General features: G+C 37.7%; 1 protein-coding gene across 5 annotated transcripts in view; it reads right to left on the reverse strand.

Annotated features, from left to right (window-relative positions):
- LOC135100445 (uncharacterized) overlaps positions 1-15751 on the reverse strand; it is a 73634-nt gene that overhangs the window by 48051 nt on the left and 9832 nt on the right. For 3 of the 5 annotated variants that reach the window (XM_064003338.1, XM_064003337.1, XM_064003342.1), the window contains exon 2: positions 8877-8994. In XM_064003338.1, coding sequence (XP_063859408.1) covers positions 8877-8994 — 118 coding nt within the window. Of the gene's footprint in view, positions 1-8876; positions 8995-10747; positions 11097-14624; positions 14750-15751 lie in introns of all 5 variants that reach the window. The other 2 variants (XM_064003340.1, XM_064003339.1) reach the window with 2 other exon arrangements.

Raw genomic sequence — 15751 nt, forward strand, 5'->3', positions numbered from 1 at the left:
GGGTCCAACTGTATGATTGGAATTTTGCCCATTCTTTCCCAGCAGTTGATGGTCTATGAGTTAAGTGACAGGTAGGTTGTGGCCTTGTCTTTCCAGCCATCTATTTGTTTATATGCTGTATTGGTTCTCCCCTAAATTTATACTGTGTGTTTCACTTTTCCTACAAAAAATATACTTCATGGGAATTCCTAGGGACTAGCAAAATTAATATGGGGAGGGAAAAAAATAAAAAATAAATAAATAAAAAAAGAGAAAAAAAGAAAAAGTGAGATGCATAAGTGCAGTGATGTGATCACAACGCCACATACTGTAGCATTAGCCTGAACATCAGCATTCACAAGAATGATGAAAACAGACTAAATGATTACCTAACTGAACACAGGGGAGCACAGTGGTTCACATGGTGGTGCACCTGGCTGTTGCATTGTTAAATGAATGTAAGAAATATCTTGAGCATACCAAACGACACCAGTGAGATTGCTTCACAAGCTCACTCCTCAGGATTTGAGAGTCAGGCCTGGCAGTGTGTGTGTACAGTCGTCTTGCTGCTTGTTCCATCCCCGCTCATCGCCTGTAATCTTCATTCACAAGTAAAGGATGTAGTTACTTCAAGGTGTTTCTTCTGTCCCAGCTATCCCACATAAACCAAACAAAGTGCAGTGAGTAGGATGCACCTCATTCCTAGCTCTGAATCAGCAGTTCACAGGACAACAACACTACAGAAACTACAGTAAAATCCCTCTCATCCGGCATTCGAGTATCCGGCAGCTTCAAGTATCCAGCACATTTTTCCCCGAGCCTTAAAATCAATAAAAAATCAATGTGTACTCATAAAATCGATTAAAATTCCCACGCGAGGCATACTTTGTCCCCTCGCCACCAGAGCGCACTGCTTCGTGCCACCTGTGGCCCACTGCACTGTGTTTACTCAGTGACTCAGTCCCGCGTGTGCACTGTTTATCGCCTGACGCCTTCATCATGCCTAAAGTTGTAGAAAAGAGGAAGCATGTTGTGCTTACACTTAAGCAGCTGATCAGATCAGCTGCTGATTAAGATCAGCTGATCTTTGTTATGGTAAGATGCGTGAGTGTAGGGTGGTGATTGTGGACATAATTTCACTTCTATTCAAGTATCCGGCATGTCGGCGGTCCCGTTGATGCCGAATAAGAGGGATTTTACTGTACTGTGAAGACATGGAGCAGCTGGCTACCCTCCTACAACAGCAGGCAACTCTGTCAGCTCAACATGAATAACACATGATGGCTACAATGGAGAGTTTACTGGACCCCAGTGGTATATCTGCAGCCAGCAGTGTTCCCTGTCCCACTGTTGTCAATGCAGGCTGCCCACTGTTGTCACACCAACACCATTCCCGACCTCTTCAGCCTCCTTATATGACTTCAACACCTGGAAGATGAAATTTGACGAGTACATGCTACTGACCCATGCTAACAGTCTACCACTGAAGGAACAACAGGCTATCCTTTTAAGCCTGCTGGATGAGGATTGGGCCAGGGTTGTCAGGTATGCCCTCCCAGTGATGGAGGATGCTAATGTAAAGGAAGTTGTAACAGCAATGGAAGAACATCTTAGGATACAATGGAACATGTTGGTGGATAGGTGCAAGTTCTACTCCTGAATAGAAGAGGAGGGCAAGACTTTTGACAAGTTCCTTTGTCCCTTAAAAGAAACTGCTTCTTTTTCTGATTTCTGCCAGCAGTGTTTTGACTTCCAGCTTCGGACTGTGTGGTGTGTATATGATGTCTTTAAGTACACAGTGGTCACTAAGAAGTGGTCAGAAAGGCTTCGAGCATGTCTCCAGCTTCGCCTATATGTCTCGTTATGACAGGTCCATCCTCATCTTTGGCCAAGAGTGTATTTTATATCCTCAGCTCCACACCTGCACCCAGCAGTTCATCATAGTTCTCTGCTTACTTCAACCATACTTAGTCAGACGCATGAACGCATCCCATCCTTCAACTAATGCTTGTCCTTGTTTGATCAGGAATGATCCAGCAATCCACTCATCAGCGGTTAAAGGTCCTCTCTCCTACCTTCCGATCTTGATTTCCCTGGGCAAGTGTTGTTGTTTCTGTCCTTGCTGATCAAGGTCCGATTGGTATTTCCTTCCTCATTGATCGAGGCCAGTTTGGTGTTTTGTCCTCGCTGATCAAGGTCCGATTGGTATTTCCTTCCTCGTTGATTGAGGCCAGTTTGGTGTTTTGTCCTCGCTGATCAAGGTCTGATTGGTATTTCCTTCCTTGTTGATCAAGGCCAGTTCAGTGTCAATGTCCTCACCAGATGTGGCATATTTACTGATGATGTTTGCATCATCAGCAGTGAACAAGTTTTGAATTGCTGAGATGTTTGTCATAAATATCTTAGCCATCCTACGTCAGAGCCAAACAGCATGTAGAGGCTACAGTAAAGACCATCAAGAAGCTGATTATGACAACAGTGATTGGTGGGCAATTGGACAACGATACATTTGAATGAGGTCTCCTGGAACTGAGGAATATGCCATGTGCTGATGGATGATTATCTGCTCAAGTGCTCTTCAGTCATACATTACATTCTGGGGTATTGACTCACCACCAAGTGTTTGCCCCGGAGTAGTAACGAGCAGCCGATGAATACAATGCCAGAGCAAACCACATCCAAACACAAGTGAAGCAGCATCACAACTGCTCTGCCCGTTCACTCCCTGACATATGCATGAGATCCAAGGTCATTATCCAAAACAACATTACTGGCGTATGGGATTGCGTAGGTGAGGCGGTCAGAATTGGTGTCAGTCATTAGTACCTCATCAAATTGGTGAGTGGTCAGCTTTATTGGAGAAATCATCAGTTCCTGTGCCCATGCTGGTCCTTGCTCATCACCACGCCTGAAGCATCTTGTCTTGCTGCTGAGACAACACCACCACCGTCTCGCCATCCCGCCCGGCCTGGCACAGCTACAGTAGCAGGTGAGGAAGACAAGGTTCCCCATCGCAGTAATCACCACCATTGATGTTGTGGTCATTTGCAAGTGACATGGGTCCAGTGGCTTCATACACTTAGATCTGAGTAAATAACCCTGTATTTTGTTTGTATGTGTTTATTTTTGTTTCCTAATGAATTATTGTTTAATAGCTGTGTATGCATTTCATACATTCATCTTGGGGAGGTGTGATATGTACACTTGGGGGAGGTGTTGCATTGTTAAATAAATGTTAGAAATGTCTCAAGTGTACTGAACAACACTGGTGAGCTCGCTTCATGAGCTCACTTCTCTGGATTTGAAAGTCAGGCCTGGCAGTGTGTGCACAGCCATCTTGCTGCTTGTTCCATCCCCGCTCATTGCCTGTGATCTACATTCACGAGTAAAGGACATAGTTACTCTAAGGTGTTTTCTCTGTCCCAGCCATCCCATATGAACCAAACACTGGTTTTTAACCAGCAAGAAGTCCACGATTTGAATCCTGGCTTGCAGTTAGAATTTATATCATAAGAATGGACCTCCCTAAGTTCACCCAGTCTTAAATAGGTACCAATGAACAATGAATGGGAAGGTTAAAGATAATGGAGAAAGGAGCTGTCCACACAACTCCATATATATAAGATGAGGCTAGAACTGGAAGGCACAACCAAACCATCACCTACACTCACTGAGTACAGCATGCTATAATCTTTAAATTAAACTGAACACATCACCCAGTGAAAAAACAATGAATAAAAAAAAATAATAATAATAAAATAAAATAAACAAATATATATACACTAATAAATAAATAAATAATAAATTAATAATTGAAAGTGAAAAGGTAGACTGGAAGAACATAGCAGGTATATATTGGATACCTTCAAATGGGTGTGGGGCACACAAAGTTCCTCAACTTTATGATACTGTTCTCAAAATGCACTGGGGAATATTTACTAAATGAAGTGTTTTTTCTTCACATTTTTCTATAACCATTTTTATAAGCTGGAATGAGAGAGAGAGAGAGAGAGAGAGAGAGAGAGAGAGAGAGAGAGAGAGAGAGAGAGAGAGAGAGAGAGAGAGAGAGAGAGAGAGAGAGAGAGAGAGAGAGAGAGAGAGAGAGAGAGAGAGAATCAAACAGCCAAAAGAAACTTCCTTTGAGATCACGAGTTTCTTTTATCAAATTTAACAATCTATTCTGACAAAGTAATTCTTTGACAAAAGTGACTATGAACTAATCGTGATACATATCTACTTACTTATCTAAATTCCTTTCACTCCATTATACAGTGGTACCTCAGTATACATCTGCTTTGGAATGAGTCCAACATGGTATACATCCTGTTTGGACGTGAAAAAAAAGTGCTTGGTATACAATCTTTGTTTGGAATATGACTCACAAGCTAGAACTTGTTTGGGTCAAAATGAGTCACGACACTGTGTGCTACCCTCTTTTACCTCTCTTGATACAAAGTCACAACTGTCCACAAGCAGTGTTGCCAGGTTGGTGGGACTCTCCTTTCAAACAATAACATCATACTCCTCAGCACCAACCTAGTCAGCACTTGACTCTTCTCAGCAAGGTAAAGTGAGGTTAAATTTTCACTTATTTCATTTAATTGCTTTTGTATTTACCATGTTTAATGATATATAAGACGCACCTTTTTTCATAAAAATAGCTCACAAAATCACCCTGTGTCTTAAATGTGAATGTGAGGCCTCCCGTAGATTTAATTTTGATATTTCCTTCACCTGTACACCTGAAGATTTACACCACAGTATTATAGGCAAGGGTGCTATATCTTATTTTACAGCCATAATATAATGTAAGGAAATGTTGAAAATGAAAACATGGCCCTGTTCAGTGATGAGCCTAGTGTGTTGTTGACACCTTGGCTGATGGGCTGCATTCTTCACCTTGCCTCTGTGACTAGGCCACCACCTCTGTTTTATTACTGCAATCATGTAGGATATTTTTACTATTGTGATTGCTTGCTTTTTGTTCAGCTGTATCACTAGCTTGCTTTAAACATTACATGCTTAAATACATAAAAAAAATTATTTTTCCTAAATATGTCCTGCTGAAATCAGGGTGCATCTTATATGATCGTGTGTCTTATATAACATCAAATATATTATGTATTTTAGTAGCAAGCAGTGTTTAACTTATTTTATACAGCCTCATCAATGTACTGTATAATATGCCAATAGAAATAGGATTTTTTTCATGGGAATGTATTAATCATTTTCCCTTTATTTCTTATGAGAAAAATTTGTTTGGTATACATCCTGTTTGGTATAAGTCCAAGGATCTGAAATGGATTAAGGACATATACTGAGTACCACTGTACATGTGAAGGTAAATTCAACTAGAACTCCTTGATCTTGTGAATCAAGCTGCGGAGGTGAGGCTTCCCAGAGTTGTTCCCAGAGACCAGCAAAATTCATTCACATGCCTCTCTGAGGAGAGGCTCTCACCTGCCTGCTCACTCCAACTAATAGAGATTAGAGAATGTACAGCCCCAACTACAAATAGAAAAATTACAAAATAAATAAATAAATAAATAAATAAATAAATAAATAAATATATATATATATATATATATATATATATATATATATATATATATATATATATATATATATATATATATATATATATATATATATATATATATTCAAGTGCACTATTCTATGTAGACTGTTAAACTGTAAAGCACTGATCAGCTGATCACTTTGGCAGGCACATGAGACACTTCAGAGCTGCCAACCTGTGCGAAAAATGGTGTTGGTGTTGGTCTCTCCTAACACCACATCATTTCTCCTTCCCCAAGTTTAAAAAAACACATTTGCAAAGTTAGTAAAAAGAGATACGGTGTGGGGCTTGGCGTTCGGATTTATTAACACCAACATTTAAAAAATCTAGCCTAAAACTATATTATGAATGAGAAAATTGGAATGTGAAGTATTATAGCAAATCAAAGTGGTACACAAATTATTAGAAAAAATGTCAGCTATTAAAATTTTGGCATGTTGCTAAAAATGCACAAAAATTTTACTTGGTGTAAAATGACTGCTCTGGGTGGGTAATAGGTGTAGGTGCAGCTAACCTCTGATGGTATGACAAACATCTAGCCAGTGTTTGTTTGCTTTTTTTTTTTTTCTTTCTTTGTGTGTATGTGTTTACTCAGTTGTTTACCTAGTTGTGGTTTATGGGAAAAAAGTAATCTCATAGTATCCTGTCTTTATATCTATCCAGTTTGGTCTTAAAAGCATGGACAGTTTTGGCACTAACAATGTCATCACTGAGTTCATTCCATTTGTTCACACTTCTGTGAGGAAAATTATACTTCTTGATGTCTTTTCTACAGTTAACTTTCTTCAACTTCTTACTATGTCCCTTTGTACTCTGTGTGTCTAAATTTATAAAATATTCATTGTCCAAGTTTTCCATACCATTTATCATTCTACAGATGTTTATTAAATCCCGTCTCTCCCTCCTATTTTCAAGGGTAGGAATTTCCAACATTCTTAATCTCTCTTCATAGGTCGACTTACTCAACTCTGGAACCATCTTAGTGACTGCTCTTTGTACTCTTTCCAATTTTATAATATTCCTCTTTGTATGAGGAGGCCACACCACTGCCGCATATTCTAATCTTGGTCTTATCGTGGAAATCAACAACGTTTTTGTCATTCCTTCATCAAATATGAGAATGCCATTATTACTCTTTTCAACAAATTTATCATCTCTACAGTAATTTTATCAATATGTCTGTCTGGAGTCAAAGTTTCAGTAACTGTTACACCCAAATTCACTTCTAATTTTGATTTCTTTAACTTCACACACCATCCATCTCATAATGATATTGTATTTTTTTTCTTACTTTCACCAAAACTCCATTACTTTACATTTACTTGAATTGAATTCAATTTGTTAAGATTTACTCAATCTATTTATCTTATTTAAATAATTTTGCAGTACCATACAATTATTTACATTTTCTACCCTTCTCATCAGCTTAGCATTATCCACAAATAAGTTCATATAACTATCTTTTTCTTCATTTATGTCATTCACGTATATTACAAACATTATTGGTCCCAACACTGATCCCCGTGGGACACCACTAGTTACTTTCAGCCAAGATGAATTTTAGTCTTGCATTACAGTTCTCATCTCTCTATCAGCCAAATAATCCTCCATCCACTCCAGCAGTCTTCCTCCAATTTTTCCATAATTTTTTATCTTCCACAGCAATCTTCGATGTGGTACTTTGTCAAATGCTTTCTTCAAGTCTAAGTAGACACCATCCACCCATCTGTCTCTTTCCTGCACAATATCGACTACCCTTGAATAAAAGGACAATAAGTTCATGGAACATGATCTTCCCCTCCTAAATCTAAATTGACAATTTACCAAAACTTAATCTCTTTCCGAGTGTTCCATCCATCTTTCCTTTATTGTTCTTTCACATAGTTTTCCTACAACACTAGTCAAGGACACTGGTCTATACTTTAGTGGGTTTTCCTTATTTCCTCCTTTAAATATTATTGTAATATTTGCTTTCTTCCAATCTTTTGGTATTCTTCCCTGTGATAGTGATGTCACCACTAGACTATGAATTTTATCAGCCAGTTGTTATGTGTGTGTGTGCGCGTGTGTGTAACTGTATTTACCTAATTGCATTATACAGGGCATGAGCCAAAGGTCATTTTGTCTTGTTTCCATAACCATATTTATCCAGTTTCTCTTTAAACACGTGTACACTGTTTGCCAAAACCACCTCTTTCTTCAGATCATTCCAGATTTCAAAAGTTCTATATGGGAAGCTGTATTTCTTGATGTTGCTCAAACATCCATTCTTCTTTATTTTCTTCCCATGCCCCCTCATCTGTCTCTCTCCCTCCTCCATCTATGGTACCAAGTCATTTCTGTCTATTCTTTCTATATTGTTTACTAATTTGTACATTGCTATCAGGTCTCCTCTTTCTTTTCTCTCTTGTAGTGTTGGTAAACCCATCTCTTCAAGTCTTTCTTCATAGCTTAAGTCTTTCAATTCTGGTACCATCTTTGTCATTATACTCTGAATTCTTTCCAGTTTCCGTATATCTTTTTTTCTATGTGGAGCCCAAACTATTATTGCATATTCCAATTTAGGTCATATCATGCTTGTTATAATTTTCTTCATCATTTCTTTATATAAATAGTTAAACGCCATCCTGATGTTTGTTTACTAAATGCATGTAGAGCTGAATATTCCACTATGTGCCTTTCAAGCAACAGTGTCGTGGATCATTACTCCCAAATCTTAATCTTTATGAAACTGCAAATTATGGCATAAATGAGAGTACAATAGCCTTATATCGACAGTTTACTGTATTAAAAAAAATATGTAACAAAAAAAAAAAAATTAGGATGGTTTTTTTGGGGCCGGAATGGATTAAATGGCATTTCAATTAATTTCAATGGAGAAAAATTTATTTGACATATAAGCAAATTGAGTTACAAGCTCTGGCACGCAATGAATTAAACTCATACATCAAGGTACCACTGTATATGGTTTTACACAACTTAAAGAACCTTAAAAACTAGCTAGATGTCCACTGGAATTTCAACACTGGATCCCACATCTACCATTCCAGCATGTTGTTCTTTCAATGATCATCTCTGACCAAACAGAACTGGCTCATGTCACACTAATAGTAACAAATATTCCCTCCCCCCAAAAAATAAAAATAAATAAATAAAAATCCAAAAAATAAAAAATAAAATAATAATAATAATAATAAATAAAAAAATAAATAAAAAATAAATAAATAAAAATAAATCCTATCTTTTCTTTGAGATAGGATGAAAGTATAGAAAAACTTCAGTGGTATCATTAACTGGATTTGACTTTTGTGTGACTTACCAGTCAACCTGGCAAGATGCATGACTTGGATAGGGGAAGAAGGCAGTAAAAAGACCCATACTGCCTGCCACAATAAGGACTGCCACCACCAGCACCACACAGCAACACTTGCAGCAACCTAGAAATTATTGAGGAAGATGAATGAAAAGAATCAGACACATGGTACAAAAGTACTTCTTTACAACTATACTTTTTTTCCCAAAAATCTACCCCATCCGCTTTAATAAACTTGGGAACGTGCGGGAATGTGGGGTTTTCAGAAAGGAACATAAGACCTAACCTGACCTAACCTAACCTTGGACACTTATAGGGAAACTTACCTAGCCTAACCAAATCTAATCGGAGGGCGCATGAACACCCCACACGGACACTAACCTAACTTAACCTAACCAAACCTAACCTAGCTTAGCTTAGCCTAACCTAACCTATCTATAAGGACTATGTCCCCACCTGGACTCCCCTTACGGACACTAGCCTAATCTAGCTGCTGGCACAACTTTTAACTGAAGTCAAAGAGAAAATCAATTATAAAATAAATTTTTTCACAATTTCTATCTATGTTTGGCAAGGCTAGTAGAAATTATGTGATGCAAGAACTACATCATGTGGTGTATTAAAAAAGCATCAAGAAACAACTCAGTTTGCACAGGGAATGATAGGCACCTTGACTTTTATTCCATTATCATGGGGTTTGTAAAGCAGAAGGCTCACCAAAACTCTAGCCTATGGTAAATATGTTATGTATACTGTTTTGTGCTAAATTATCATACAGACTGGCTTGGAGCAGTGATTGTAGATTAACCAAAAAAAATAAACAAACACGATAAAGATAAAGATTAAACTAAATTAGAAATAAATAATTAAATATCATCATCATTATCATTTTAAGCCTATACCCAGTGTCAGCAATCCAGGGCATACCCTAAAGTGGGTAGAAATTAAATATCTTGCACACAATAATAACTCTGTAAACATTCAAGTAAAACTATATGTATAATTTACAAGGTATAGTATAGTGTGCTGTTAATTTGGGGATACCTTTTGGGGATACATTTCCAAATCCCTGAATAATAGATGTGAGTGCAAGTACCATAACACATCAGCTTAAATTGTCTTGGTAGATAGCTTACTATGAGAGAAAAATACATGGTGTAACACAAGTTTCTGCAGATATTGCTAGGGGTAAATGTACAAGCCATTCTAAATTGAAAATGTTCTATGCACATAAGCATTTTGAGGCCTTGTGTAGCAGTGGCATGAAATTCAAGCATTGCTGGGCGACAGATACAACAGCCAGGCTGAGTATGGGATGGCAGGTGTTGATGTGGATGTTCATTGATTGGTGAAATCGTGAATTATTTAGTCATGATTTGACCAGACCAAGCATGGGATGGCAGGAGGTGTTGATGTGGATGTCCACTGGTGAAACTGTGAATTATTTAGTCATGATTTTTACAAGTTTAGGAGCACTGCAGTATCCTATAATGAGACAAGTGGTATTAATGGACAAATGACCTACTGATAAACATTACACATGGATAGTGTGGCTGTAATTATCGATAAGTAAAATGATGTGGCATGTCTGCATAGGAATGGAGGCAAGGCTAGAACCAAATCAGCTGACTGTCAGTCAGTCACTAACAGTTTCCTGCCAAGACTGACTATAATGACTAACAACAGTATAAGATGCAAAGAGTCTACCCATAAAGTTTCTGTGAGGACATAATGGCTGTGATTAGCATTAACAATGCTGTAAAATGCTACATGTAAGTGTCTTCAGCTACATTAAGGCACTCTCTCTCTCTCTCTCTCTCTCTCTCTCTCTCTCTCTCTCTCTCTCTCTCTCTCTCTCTCTCCCTCTTACAACTTACCTCACTAATGTGATGGTCACATCAGGTGTTCGAAGTGGCCACCATTAGCCACAATATACAGTTGTGTTTGCTCCAGCATGGGATGTACACTTTCCCTTATAATTTCTAGCCTATTCTTGATGTGTTGGGAATTTTCCATTATTCTTTGCATAAATTTTTGTTTGTTGATATTTTTCTTTTTATACACAAGTGATTTCATGTGTCCCCAAAAATAAAAGTGCAGTGGTGTTAGGTCTGGTGACCTCATGGGCCAACGATGTCGTCCTTCTTGGCCTATCCACTATTCAGGAAATGCCTGGTCAAGGTGCTCCCTCACTTGCTTACTGCAGAGTGGTGGTGCCCTGTCATGCTGGAAAATTAGACAGTGATGTGTGACCAGGGACACATCTTCCAGGAGAGAAGGCAGATGATCTATCAAAAATTTTATATAAGCATCGTCATTAAGATGATCTTGGAAGATGTATGGGCCGATCACATGCTCATCAATTATGCCACACTACATATTAATGGAAAATCTGTGCTGTAAGTTTCTTTCTATCATTACGTGAGGATTCTCCTTAGACCACCAATGTTCATTAGGGGCATTATGCACTCCAGCATTGCAAAATGTGGCTTTGTCAGTGAATAAAATGTATTGGCATAGATGAGAATTATCCTGCAACCATTTACAAAATTGTAATCGTCTCTCAGAATCTCCATTCTGGAGATGATGAACCATGTGCAAGACCCTCATTTCTCAACAATCTCCAGGCTTCCAACATGTGGAAGTTGGTGTTACTGTATGAACATCCATAGCCAAACATTGCTAGTGAGGTACAGAACTCACCTGCTAAAAAGAAGGACAAGGCAACCAAAAGGCAACGAAGGAAGGGATCTTTGTGGGTGCGCCCCTGGATAGCCAGGAGAACAAGGTATGGTCAGTGGGAACACCTGTTATGGGAACTGATCATCAATGACATGACTGACAAGGCTTTGACTATTAACTGTCATGATGCTGTTGTAACGCATTTGTGGGTCTGTCATGACACATGTGCTATCTATGTAGCATTATCATGACAAATTTCTAGGTTCATTGTGACACAGTATTATGAACTGTTAAACAACTGTCAGAATTATGAGTTCTGTCATGACACACTATTAAGTTTGTCGTGACACAATTATGACAGTAATAGCTCTGTTGTGATGCTGTCATAACTATTCTTTTGTCATGATTGCATCACAACGGACCTATGACTGTCAATACTGCATCACAACAGACATATGACCGCCATGACAATGCCATGACAGCATCATGACAATGCTATGATGGGTTGAATAGTTGTCAAGCTCCAAGATTTTTTGAAGTATGCACAAAAAATTTGGGACAGCCCCATAATGACCTAGAACCATCAAGACTCATCACATCTGACCACAAAATTGTGTCACAACAGAACTATGGCCGCTATTCTTGGCACTGTCATGACAAGACTCTTGAAAGTGTGACAGGGGCTTAACCAGAGATGCAGAGTGTCTTACTCAAAAACATTAATAAACATTATGTTATTATATTTCCTGTAACATGAATTTTCCAAGTGTAACTATAGAATAAACTTGTAAATAGTACTTTAATTGAAACTTTCCCTCAAGCCTGTTAATATAACACTATCTTAAATACAACATTCTTGCTGCTGGTATAATATAACCAAGCAGTAGAAGACAAATCCTACATTCTAAATTCTCCTGGGTCATTATGATTTAAACTGAATTATTTAAATCACCAGACTATAACCTACTTTAGACTTAAAAAAAAGAATTAAATTAAATCAAATTAAATAAAAAAAATAAATAAATAAAATCAGGGTAATTTTTTTTATAAAGCTTATAACTTTCTTATTCTACAGAATTGAATACATAGAGATATTACGTAATGTAGTAGGGTAATTTCATTTGCAGAGATGTAATGCATCACTCACTTTTCAATGAAACTACTTGCATTTTTTTGCTGCTATGCTGGTTCTGCAATAACATATTCTAGGTCAAGAATGTTCTATGCACGTATGCATTTTGAGGCCTTGTTTAACTGTGTTATGAAGTTTCAGTGAGGTCTGGCAAAAGGTACAACAGCTGGGCTGGGCGGGTAACCCTGGTGGAGATATACTATTTCCACACACTCCAAATTATTGTGTTTAAATTTTTCTTTCTTGCTGGGAGTTTTTTTTTTTTTTTTTTCTAAATTATGCAATACAATTCACTGCCACTGTCTCTGTGTAAAACTACAAGTGACCAACAATTAGCTAATATGATGCTGGCCTTACTCCTTTCCCCTCCCTACCTTGGCAAGCATGATGCCATGTAGGGTATTATTTCATTTAGCATTAATTACAGCCACACTATCTTTATGTAATGTTTATCATGAATTTCCTGTCCATTAAATACCACTCATTTCGTTATGGGAAATTATATTGCTGCAAAATTTGTAGAAATCATGACTGAATAATTCACAATTTCACCAACTGACATCCTGGATCCACACATCCTATCATGGTTACCCACCTGGTCCAGCTGTTGTACCTGCCGCTAGGCCACACCTGAATTTCATAATACAGGTAAACAAAGCTTCGAAATGCACATATGCATAGAACATTTTCCACTTGGAATAACCTGTACTATCACCTCCAGCAATATCCACAGAAACTTGTGTTACACCTTATATAAGGCACTACATTACATCCAATTAGTACCTGTTATTAGTAACAGTTATTCTTTGTAGTTAAAAAAATATGTACCAATAAGCAGATGAATTTACGTTTCATGGTCAATATTCACTTTCCCTCATTACTCCATTCTGGGCTTAACCAAAATGAAAAAAAATGAGTGAAATGAATGACAAAAAAATAAATAAATATGTAAAACAAACTAAACATAACCAAAAGGCTAATTCTAAAGAATTCCCAACCTAACCATACAGGGTTCCTCACCATATGGGATTCTTAAACTTAATCCCACAGGGTTCCCAATCCTTATTGAGGGCAGATATCAAAATAGTATTTCTAATCCTAAAGCACATTTTTTCACTTACTTGAATCACATATAGCTTAGGCTCCTTCCTATACACAAATCAAACCCAAAGCATAAAAGGATCATCCCAACATACACCTTAGAATTTAATGCACTGCTGCTCTGGGTGCCGCAGCCATCTTGACTGTTCATACTCACTCCAGTGTTTGTAATGGAAGGCATGAAGTTGGGGGAGAAGGGTGGGCTACTTCCTATGTGTGATGCAGTTAAGTGAAAAATGTATTTTAGGATTAAAAATACTATTTGTGTTCTCATAAAACCTGCATCATGCATAGCTTAAGCTGACTACAACATAAAGGCAGAGAGAGGGTCATGCCCATGGAAGAAAAAACAGGTATATTTGCAAAGAGTGTGATCTGTCCGCTAAAAATAAAACACTGCCCCAGTACCAACCTGTTCTTTGTCTCAGGAAGCAGTATGTTGGGGTACCCAACCAGGATATGCCTTGAACTGCTCCATGGACCCAACACCAAAGCAAAGGGAACCCAAGTAAGACTTTGCAAAGAGAGGAACCCTGAGACAAAGCGAACTTTCCTAGAGGGGAAACTAGATCACATTATCCACAGCCACTATTGGGCCTAAGGCAAAGATATCGCCAACTCGGCGTTGAATGTTTGTGAGGTAATGGTTGGTGAAGACTGAACAAGTTCCAACTCACTGTCTTCAAAACAGCTGAGATGGGTCTATTCTTTCAGAACAACAAGGAAGTTGCAATAGCCCTATATCACGTGCTCTGACTTTCAGGAAGGGTCCTAATTCTTCTCGAAAACCAGATGAGTCTCCGCATACATACATTAAGAGGGTCATGGGCAACACTAACAGTAAACCTGTGGCAGGTAAAAACAGGTGTCTGCAGCTGGCAGGATCACTCCTCATGCCTGCATTGAAATCAGGGAGACAGACTGGCTGGGCTCCAACTGCCTCCTGGCCATGATCTTAAGTCCCCTGTGGAGAAAATTCCTCTCCCAGAACATAAAAATTACATATATTGGCAGAAATTCTAAATGTAAATGTTGCTTTTTTTCTTTATTTTTTATATAGGAGGGGCAACGGCCAAGGGCAACAAAACTGCAATGAAAAAAAAGGCCCATTGAGGAGCCGGTCCCCAAACTGTAGTTGTTTTGTTTTCTTTATTTGGTGTGTTTATTCACCTGTGGTCTCACAGTGAACAATGTTTCGGTATACACTATATATAAGTGTGTGTGTGTGTGTGTGTGTGTGTGTGTGTGTATATATATATATATATATATATATATATATATATATATATATATATATATATATATATATATATATATATATATATATATATATATATATATATATATATATATATATATACATACAGTGGAACCTCAGCTACTGAACCTTTCCCTTTCTGAACAACTCAGTTTTTAAACAAAAATTTTAACTCACAATTGCTTCAGTTGCCGTACCATAATTCGGTTTTCAAACAAAGTTACTTGATTTTAAATACCACAAGACGTAACAAAAGCTACCATCTATTACTAATTTATAGTTTCTATAAATATTTCCTTAGTTTTTATATATTTAGAAGAGAGACATAGAAGGTAAGACAATAATTCAATCTTTGAAATGTTACATGTGATCCTGTTGAAGAACCTAGATATAAACAAACAAGGTTCAGAGCTCAGGAATAATCCTGAGCTTCCTGTGGTTCTCTATGTGCCACAACGCCATCACTACTGTCATGGTCTGAGATGTTGCAAGGATTTTTGGTATTTAAAGGCTACTGGAAAACTCACAAACATTTTCATATTTTAAATAATAACTACTAATTATTTACATTTCTTACAAGTCAAAATTTCTCATTAGCATTCATCTTCAAATCATTCAAAGTTATTAGGTGTCACTTTAAATCTCTTCGACATATTCAATGATCAACGCAATCACTGTGAGAAACATAGACAATATCAAGTGCATGAA

The sequence above is a fragment of the Scylla paramamosain genome, chromosome 5 (assembly GCF_035594125.1).
Source record: "Scylla paramamosain isolate STU-SP2022 chromosome 5, ASM3559412v1, whole genome shotgun sequence".
In the NCBI taxonomy this organism is placed as follows: Eukaryota; Metazoa; Arthropoda; class Malacostraca; order Decapoda; family Portunidae; genus Scylla; species Scylla paramamosain.